Raw genomic sequence first — 9,730 nt, 5'->3', positions numbered from 1 at the left:
TGGTGGGGATTTGAACTCCCTGCTGTTTGCTGGAAGGACCATTCAGCCAGCCAGGCACAGCCCAGGAGGTTCCTCCAGTGCCTTGATGAGAACTTCCCTCATGCAGATGGTGGAGGAGCCCACCACGAGAGGAGCTGCTGGAGCTCATCCTCACTAACAAGGAGGGGGCCTTGGTCGAAGCAGTAAAGGTTGAAAGGCTGCCTGGGTTGTAGTGACCATGACATGGTGGAGTTCAGGATCTTGTGCGGCAGGAACAGACAGCAAGCAGAATTGCAACCCTGGACCTTCAGCAGGGCCAACTTTGGCCTTTTCAGGCAATTGCTGGGGGAAATCCCATGGGCAAGGCTGCCTGAAGGTAAGGGGCCCAAGATAGTTGGTTAGTACGTAGGAAGTCAAGGAAGGGAGCCAGGAGACCTGCGTGGTTAAACAGGAACTGCTGGGCAAGCTCAGGTGGAAGAGGAGAGTTGATAGATCGTGGAAGGAGGGGCTGGCCACTTGGGGAGAATATAAGGCTGCTGTCAGGGGGATGAAGGGAGGCAACCTGGAAAGCTAAGGCCTCCTTAGAATTAAAGCTGGCACGAGGGGTCAAGGACAACAGGAAGAGCTTTTTCAAATACGTGGCAGATAAAACGACACCAGAGGCAATGTAGGCCCACTGATGAACGAGGTGGGAGCCCTGGCAACAGAAGATACAGAGAAGGTAGAGTTACTGAACGGTTCTTTGTCTCTTTCTGCTCTGCCGAGGCTGTCCTGAGGAGCCCCGCACTGCTGAGGCCCCAGACAAAGGCAGGACGGTGCAAGAATTTGCCTTGGTTGATGAGGACTGGGTGAAGGACAATTAGGCAATCTGAACATCCACAAATCCACGGGTCCAGATGGGATGCACCCGCGGGTGCTGAGGGAGCTGGCTGATGTCTTTTCTGGACCGCTCTCCATCATCTTTGCCAAGTCTTGGGAGACGGGAGAGGTGCCTGAGGACTGGAGGAAAGCTAACGTCACTCCAGTCTTCAAAAAGGGCAAGAAGGAATACCCGGGTAATTATAGCCCGGTCAGCCTCACCTCGATACCTGGGAGAGTAATGGAACAGCTTATCCTTGGTGCCATCTCAAGGCATATCAGGGATAAGATTGTCATTAGGGGCAGTCAACATGGCTTCACCAAGGGGAAGTCACGCTTGACCAACCTCATACCCCTTTTATGAAGATATTGTGAGGTGGATAGATGATGGCGGGGCGGTGGATGTAGTCTACCTTGACTTCAGTGTCCTGGTTTTGTTTAAAACATGTTTCTCTTTCAGTGAATTTTGCCTGTCAGCTAAAGCCTTCAAATTTACTGCATTGTCCTGGAGAACCAGACACATGTTTTGGTAAACCTAGCAATGGAATGCAAACTTATTGATAAGCATGGGTGGACATCTCGCGAGGGGGGCGACGAGAAACAGGTGACCAAGAAACTGACCAACTGTGTATAACATTCCATTCACGTGAATACTTCATATAAAGTGGGAGATCACGAGGATCTCGTCCCTTTTCCCTTTTTCCTTATGGCCGACATTAGGAGACGACCTTGCTAGTCGTCCCTGCAAACTGAGGCCTAGTGAGAGACTGAATCCAGCTCCGGTTGGCTGCAGAGTCTAATCCAGGACTTTGGTTGCCGGCTCTACAGTTGCTGAGACTTTCAAGATTGGTTTTGTATATTTTGTATTATTTTCTCTATTCTTATAGTAGAATTAGTAAAACATTGTTAATTTTTCCAAGTCTCTTCTCTGTCCTTCTATCGCTCCTGATCGCCTGTGGGAAGGGGGAAGAGGGGAGGGGCAAAAAAGGGGGAAGTGGGGTGGGAGAGGGGGTTAACAATACATCTGCCAGTGTTTTATTGTCGCCCTCGCAATCTTAACCCTCGACATTTTTAGCCCGGTCAGCCTCACCCTCAATACCTGGGAAAGTAATGGAAGGACTTATCCTTGGTCGCATCTCAAGGCATATCAGGGATAAGATTGTCATTAGGGGCAGTCAGCATGGCTTCACCAAGGGGAAGTCACGCTTGACCAATCTCATAGGCCTTTTATGAAGATATTGTGAGGTGGATAGATGATGGCAGGGCGGTGGATGTGGTCTACCTTGACTTCAGTAAAGCATTGACACAGTCTCCCACAGCATCCTCGCTGCTAAACTGAAGGAGTGCGGTCTGGATGATCGGGTAGTGAGGTGAACAGCGAAACTGGCTGAAGGGAAGAAACCAGAGAGTCGTGGTCAATGGGGCAGAGTCCAGTTGAGGCCAGTATCCAGTGCAGTGCCCTCAGGGGTCGGTGCTGGGGCCAGTACTGTTCAATATATTCATCAATGACTTGGATGAGGGACTAGAGTGCACTATCAGCAAGTTTGTTGGTGACACCAAGCTGGGAGGAGTGGCTGACACTGGAAGCTGTGCTGCCATCAGAGACCTGGACAGGCTGGAGAGCTGGGCGGGGAAAATTTAATGAAATAGAACAAGGGCAAGTGCAGAGTCTTGAATCTGGGCAGGAGCAACCCCAGGTTCCAGTATAAGTTGGGGAATGATCCATTAGAGAGCAGTGTAGGGGAGAGGGACCTGGGCGTCCTGGTGGACAGCAGGGTGACCATGAGCCAGCACTGTGCCCTTGTGGCCAAGAGGGCCCAATGGTACCTGGGGTGGATTAGAAGGGGGGTGGGTCAGTAGGTCAGAGAGGTTCTCCTGCCCCTCTGCTCTGCCCTGGCGGAGACCACACCTGGAATATTGTGTCCAGTTTCTGGGCTCCTGAGTTCCAGCAGGACAGGGAACTGCTGGAGAGAGTCCAGCGCAGCCACCAAGATGCTGAAGGGAGTGGAGCATCTCCCGTGTGAGGAAAGGGCTGAGGGAGCTGGGGCTCTTTAGTTTGGAGAAGAGGAGGACTGAGGGGTGACCTTATTAATGTTTATAAATATACAAAGGTGAGTGTTCACAAGGATGGAGCCAGGCTCTTCTCGGTGACAACAATGGAAGGACAAGGGGTAATGGGTTTAAACTGGAACATAAGAGGTTCCACTTCAACTTGAGAAGAAACTTCTCACGAGGGTAACGGAGAACTGGCCCAGGCTGCCCAGGGAGGTTGTGGAGTCTCCTTCTCTGCAGACATTCCAAACCCGCCCCGGACACCTTCCTGTGTAACCTCACCTGGGTGTTCCCTGCTCCATGGGGGGGATTGCACTGGATGAGCTTTCCAGGGCCCTTCCAATCCATAGCATTCTATGATTCTATGATTATTTTATTTAAATCGTCTGCAAAAATCCAGATCGATCTGCCATATGCATAACCCTGGCACAGGTGTGATGATGTTACTATGGGGTTTAATTTACATAGAGAAAATTATTTAAGTGGCGTTTTCCATTTCCAGCGATGTTAGCGTGTCAAAAAATATTCCTGTACAGCCACTATTTTATTAGGATTAGAATTTCCTTTTTCTAGGCCAGCTTACTGAGAAATGGATTAAGGACCATCAGAAGATACATGTTAGAGGTAGTTGCATGGGAAGCTTTACCAGCCAAGCTGGTATTGGGGTCTTCAACAGGGAATGAGATCTCGGTGTCTCTAGTACCTGCAATGGGGCTCAGGTGAGGCTGAGGACGAGCCCCTGACCTTATCAACATGTTGGAGAGGATGTTTTCTGTAACGTTTTCCTAGATACACAGGAAAATTAATCCTGAATACTTTAGTGGCAAGTGAAGCATTCAAAGTCTTTGGTCTTTCCCTGACAATGGAACAGAAGGGGCAGGATGTATATTTCTCCGTGTGGAAATACCAACAGATTGGTGCGGGAATCTAAAACATTTTGAGCATTTTCCCGTCATGTCTCTGTCCTCCCTAGTGCCTCTTGTTTTTCCTTCTTCTTCTCTCCTGGCTGCAGCTGAATGCACTTCAGCCGCGTTTGTTAACTGGAGAGCTGGGGTTGTGTGCGAGCTCATAGTGGGCAGCAGCGTCAAGGAGGGGAAAAACGCGAATGGTGAGTGACAGGAGCAGAGGAATTGGCCTCAATTGTGCCGGGGTGGTTGAGGTTGGATCTTGGGAACAATTTCTTCCTGGAAAGGGCTGTGGGGCATTGGAACAGGCTGCCCAGGGCAGTGGTGGAGTCACCATCCTTGGAGGGGTTGGACAGACACGGAGATGAGGTTCTCAGGGAAACGGGGTAGTGCCAGGGGGTGGGTTAACAGTTGGACTTGGTGATCTGAGGTTCTCTTCCAACTAAAATGATTCTGTGATTCTGTGATTCTGCATCGTGCCACAGCTTGTCAAGGGTGACCCTGCTGACATCCCCCCTCCCCATCATGTCTATGAAGCTGCCAACTGAAATAGTCCTGTGGCCACAAGTCAAAAGCCACGTCCCATATGCAGGGCTGAGCTGAAGTGAGGAGCAGCTCTTGGACAGGCCTTGGGGTGAGAGGCCACAAGGGCTTCCTCACGGTCCCTGATGTCCCTGATGGAACAGCATTAATGCTTCGTTCTTTCCACTTCCTGGCTAGCAACAGTAACCACAAGTGGTGGGTTGTATTCAGTTGATCCTTAATTTCTCCCTGTTGAGGAAAAACGGTTCCTTAATTCAACCTTTTGTGTAGCTGCGGGGCCTTGAGACTGTTCCTGTGTGGGTCCACTGTGTGTGGATGTCAGGTTTTCTGCAGGCTTTGTGACTCCCTCTTTCTCCTCTATTTAAGTGAGGAAAGTCTTGGTGTGTCCTTCCCCCAGGAACTCAAGAAATGCTTTGGAGAACCGATGGAGAAAGAGGTGCCAATGGAGGAGGGAACTTGGGTTAGTTCTAACTGTAAATTTTCTTGGCTGTGTTATAGCCAAAACCCTTAAGAATGAATGCTGCAAAACTCGAGCTGCTTTGCCAAGTTGGAGTGTTCTCAGTGATGGGTGGCGTGAGTGTTGGTGATGAGTGAAGCTCCATTGTACCTGAAGGACTGAAGGGCCTCAGAACCCCCTGTAAAGCCCCGTCTTGGGATGTGTCAGTTGGGTTGGGGTACGGCCTGCATGTGAACAAGTGTTTGACCTTGTAATTCTCTACTTAGCGCTCTGGCCTCTCTCCTCAGTGGGCACGGGGATGGGTGCAAATGTTCTGTGAGGGCAGCTTGAGGCCTGCGACGCCACTGCTGGGGTAGCCATGGTGCCGCTTGTTCCGGGGCAGTGATGGAGGCACCGGTGCTGGGACAGTGATGGAGGCCCCGGTAAACCCAGTAGTGATGCCATCCCCGTCGTTTCCCCCCCGGAGACGACCGTCCCGTGGAGCGATACCTCCTGTCCCCATCTCTCTCCTGTGTCCGTTCCAGCCAGCTCAGCCACCCTCGGGGTGGGCAGGGGCTGCGTTCACCCCCTCCCCACCGCACAAATGACACAGGCAGAGGTGCTGCAAAGCCAACACCCAAGTGGTTTAATGAATGGAGCAAGAAAGCGGCATCTGAGAGGGGCTGGAGAGGGTGTGTGGGTTCAGGTATCTGCCTCCACACCTCCTCTGGATGTGGGAACCACGGAGACAGTGCTGGAGCGGTAGGTTACATGTCGCCGTGGGCACAGGCACAGCCAGCTCGGCTGCTGGGGTTCGGATCGCTGGTGTTCAGTCCTGTGTCCCCCGGTGGGGTGCGTCTTCAGCCCGGGTGGGGACGCTGCTCCTGGGGACGCCGGTCCCAGCGGGTGGTGGGCATGCCGGTGCTGTGGCCTGTCAGCAGTAGGAAGGGGTAGAGGTGGTGGTCGCGGTGCTGGTGGTACCAGGCCGGGGGGTCCTGGTTGTGGATGGTGGTTCCCCCTGGGTGACCGCGAGGTGCCAGGCAGGGCCGTGGCCTCTTCTCCAGGCTTGGGGCCAGCAGGGTTGCCAGGTGGAGGTGGCAACGTAGCGCTTGGCGGTGGCAGGGCCAGCGCATGATGGTGGCCGGGAGGGCTCCTGGTCACAGGTGTTCTGCGCTTTCGCCGGGATGGTGTCAAGCGGAGCAGTCCTGTGGCCCTCAGGATCTCTCACTGCGCGGGGCGCTTGGTGTTTCTGGCGCGCCTGCAGCTCCCGGTCCCGGCAGCCCCCGGCAGGTGACGGTGCCCGGTGGCAGGGGCAGGCGGGTGAGCAGCACCCGGAGCTGCCTGCGCTGCAGCTCCTCCATGAGTTGGGCTGTGGAGGGCAGGCGAGGCTGGGGCGCAGGTCGGGGGCTGGGCAGGGGGCTGGGCAGGGGGACCTGCAGGTCTTTGTCCCCAGTGTCCCATGACCCCCAGGGAGTCGGTGATGGGGAGGCCATCACCCCCCAGAAGGGGTCAGTGTCCCCCATCATGGCCGTCGCCAGGCGCTCCTGCGGGCTGTCACCCTCTGGGCCGTGCTCCCAGAAGTCCCCAGTGACAGGGGTGCTGCTGGCCAGGCTGTCAAGGCCATCGGGGAAGGTGGTGTCCCCGTAGAGCAGCTTCTCCCCTGTCACTGGGTCCTCCATGTCCATGCAGCTGCCCTCTGCCCTGTGTTCCAAGAGATGGGGAAGCTTGTTGAGGGAGGGGTCAAGTGGGGGATGTCAGGGACATCGGGGATGGTGTGCTCACCATCCCTCAGCGCCCCCACCACCACTAGCTCTTTGGGACATCTGCCCTCTGCCACGTACTGGGGGAGGTCTGGGAGCTCCTCGACGACCTCAGCGGTCATGCAGGGGCCACAGGTGGTAATGCCGGCATCCCCGCTGTCCCCGAGCTGTGCCAGCGACACTTGGTCCTGGAAGCATGTGCTGTCGTCCACTTGCTCCCAGAAGCCATCGAGCTCCCTGAGGCTGTTGGGGCAAGGAAGGATATCAGGGATGGTGTCCTCGCTGTCCCCCAGCCCCACGGCCACCACTGTTTTCTTGGAGCAGCCGCCATCTGCCACGTACTCGGAGAAGTCCAGCGGCTGGGTCAGGATGCTGGGAGAGCTGGGGACACGGCTGGTGTCCTCGCCGTCCTCCAGCGTCACCGCCGCCACTCGCTCTCCGGGGCTGGTGTTCTCTGCCCTGTGCTCGGAGAGATCGGGGAGCTCGTTGAGGCAGGTGGTGGGTTTGTGGTGTCATGGACATGAGGGTTGGTGTTCCCCATCCCCAGTGCCACCGCTGGCTGCTTTGGGCAGCTGCCATGTCCCACGTACCCAGAGAGGTCAGGGAGCTCACGGAGGAAGCTGGCCAGGTCGGGGCTGTCCGCGACATCGGGGACGTCATCCCCACCCATGGTGGCTTCCAGCCAGGCGATCTGGTCGTCGGCCATGGTGTCTGGGTCCGACTCGACAGCAGCCCCTGTGCAGGTAGGTGGTTCCTGCTGGGGGAGACCCCCCGGGCTCCCCAGGGCTGCCTTGGTGGTCACCTCTGCTGACAAAGCAAACAAAACCATCCAAGGTGGGTGATACCAGCTGTCCTCAGCTTGTCCTCCCACCCGTGGGCTCTGCCAGCCCTGGCACTCACCTGTGGGCTCCCCACTGGATGTCTCTGGTGGTGCAGCCAGGGCGGGCTGGTGGGGGATGGCAGCGGGGACACTGAGCTCCGCAGCCACGCCGTCCCTGCCGGAGGCCTCCGCTGGCTCCTTGCTGGTGTCAGGCAGGGTGTGGGGCGCAGGGCGGCTCCGCACCCGCCGAGCCGCGGGGCCACGGGCTGTCGGGGGGCCGGGGCGGGCAGGGACGGGCGGCTGGTATGAGCCCGCGGGGTACAGGGGCTGCCCTTGGACCACAGCCCATGGCCCCAGCCCCATGGGCTGTTGTGGCACCAGCGTGGTGCCGGTCACCAGCTGCTGTCCCCAGGGGTAGGGTGGTGGATATGCAGCAGGGCCAGGGGGCAGCTGGACCCCTTGGGGGACCTGCACCAGCTGCACCCCTTGGGGCAGCTGGACCTGCTGCACCCCGTGGCAAAGCTGCACCCCTGGGGACAGCTGCACCACCTGGGGGACCTGCTGCAGCTGCACCCCTGGCGGGAGCTGCAGCAGCTGCCCCAGGGTCCCTGGCACCCCCTGCCAGACGCTGCCCTGTCCCAGGTGGTAGGTGACAGGGTAGTGCTGGGCAGGCTGGGGGGGCACCAGCAGCCCTTGGCTGGTGGGCGGCAGGTGGGCAGGCACAGGTGCAGCCATGGCCGGGGTGGTGTATCTGCTGGCTTGTGCCTGCCACGCCATCAGCAGCTGGCGAGGGATCCTCTCTGTTGGGGAAGCACAGAGGGGAGATGGGGTGAGATCCTGGGGGTCACAGCCGGTTGGGGTGACCTGGAGGGCAGGAGCAGCAGGAGGAACGGGAGCTGCTGCTGCCCCGGCCATGTCTGTTGGTCAGTGTGGGGTTGCACGGGGACAAACAGCCTCCGTCCCCATGGCCATGATTCCACCAGCATCAGCATCAGTGTTGTGAGGGGTTGAGTTTTCACACCACGTCCTCCCATCTCAGTGATTTCCCATCCTGCTGGTGACTGCCTGCCCCGGCCTGCCCTAAGTGGTGGTTTCCCATCCCAACCATATTTCCTAGTAATGATTTCTCAGACCCACGGGAGTTTCCTGTCATGATGGTCTCCTGTCCCCATGATTTCCCATCTCAAGTGTGATTTTTGGGGGTAGGTGGATTTCTTCACTCCAATTTGTTGGAGTGAAGAGGGCCGGGAAGGAAGGATGTTTCTTTTTCATCACTGGTGCTAAACTGCGGCAGGGAAGCTCTGAAACCTCTCCCAGAATGAGTCCTGGTCCATCACCTGGCTCAGCTGCAGCGAACAAACCGGATGAGGACGAGGGTTGGCGAGGAATAAGGGTCAAGGGCGAGGAGGAGGACGGGCGAGGAGGAGGATGACGAGAAGAAGAGACGAGGACGGGGTTGGATGAGGAGGAGGACGGACGAGGATCAGGACGGACGGGGATCAAGGTGGGTGAGGATCGGGAGAAATCAGGTGAGTTTGCCTTCGAGTGCTCTGCTCGCAGTGGGAATCACTGGAGAGCGCAGGAAATCTGACCGGACAGGCGGGCTGTCAGTGGCCAGATGGGCTTGGGGACAGCGTGGGGTCGTCATGGCAACACGCGGTGACATCACAGAGGCCTTGGGAGCCAGAATTTTCCAGAAGGTTTTCCATAGCTGTTTTGATGTGACTTGAATGAGAGCCTTGCTTCCTCCTGTTCATCCACACCGGCATGAAACATATTTTTTGTTTTCACGTTTTTCGCCTTTTTTATCCTATTCCATAGAACTAATATACTTGGATCCTCTGGAACCTGGACATTTGTCTCTTTGTTTCTAAGCTCATGGCATGGGGCGGGACTAGATGAGCTTTGCAGGTCCCTTCCAACCCAAACCATTCTGTGATTCTGTGACAGAATAAAAATAGTGGAGATGCGCAGGTACTCGGGCCGTGCAGGGTCAGGATGAGCAGGAGGTGGGAGCAGCATTTGCTTGTCTGGGCCTGTGACTGATGCAGCTGGACGGAGCTTGATTGGAGTACAGAGAAAGCTGGATTCATCAGGCGGCTTTCTCCTTACTATCATATCTCCTTTCCTTTCCTTTCCTTTCCTTTCCTTTCCTTTCCTTTCCTTTCCTTTCCTTTCCTTTCCTTTCCTTTCCTTTCCTTTCCTTTCCTTTCCTTTCCTTTCCTTTCCTTTCCTTTCCTTTCCTTTCCTTTCCTTTCCTTTCCTTTCCCTTCCCTTCCCTTCCCTTCCCTTCCCTTCCCTTCCCTTCCCTTCCCTTCCCTTCCCTTCCCTTCCCTTCCCTTCCCTTCCCTTCCCTTCCCTTCCCTTCCCTTCCCTT

The 9,730-nt window shown here is 56.1% G+C and overlaps 1 protein-coding gene across 1 annotated transcript; it reads right to left on the bottom strand.

Annotated features, from left to right (window-relative positions):
- Positions 1 to 6,079: 6,079 nt before the first annotated feature.
- LOC110362007 (TSC22 domain family protein 2) lies at positions 6,080 to 8,961 on the bottom strand. Its single transcript, XM_065048335.1, has 4 exons — positions 8,691 to 8,961; positions 7,124 to 8,153; positions 6,876 to 6,992; positions 6,080 to 6,776 (listed from the first exon to the last, which is right to left on the bottom strand). Exons 2-4 carry the CDS (start codon positions 8,128 to 8,130, stop codon positions 6,437 to 6,439), a joined length of 1,464 nt encoding a protein of 487 aa, XP_064904407.1. The 5' UTR covers positions 8,131 to 8,153; positions 8,691 to 8,961; the 3' UTR covers positions 6,080 to 6,436.
- Positions 8,962 to 9,730: the final 769 nt, after the last annotated feature.

The sequence above is a fragment of the Columba livia genome, unplaced genomic scaffold, assembly GCF_036013475.1.
Source record: "Columba livia isolate bColLiv1 breed racing homer unplaced genomic scaffold, bColLiv1.pat.W.v2 Scaffold_653, whole genome shotgun sequence".
Taxonomy (NCBI): Eukaryota; Metazoa; Chordata; class Aves; order Columbiformes; family Columbidae; genus Columba; species Columba livia.
Note: the sequence above shows the minus strand (reverse complement) of the source record. Positions and strands in the feature narration are given on the sequence as shown.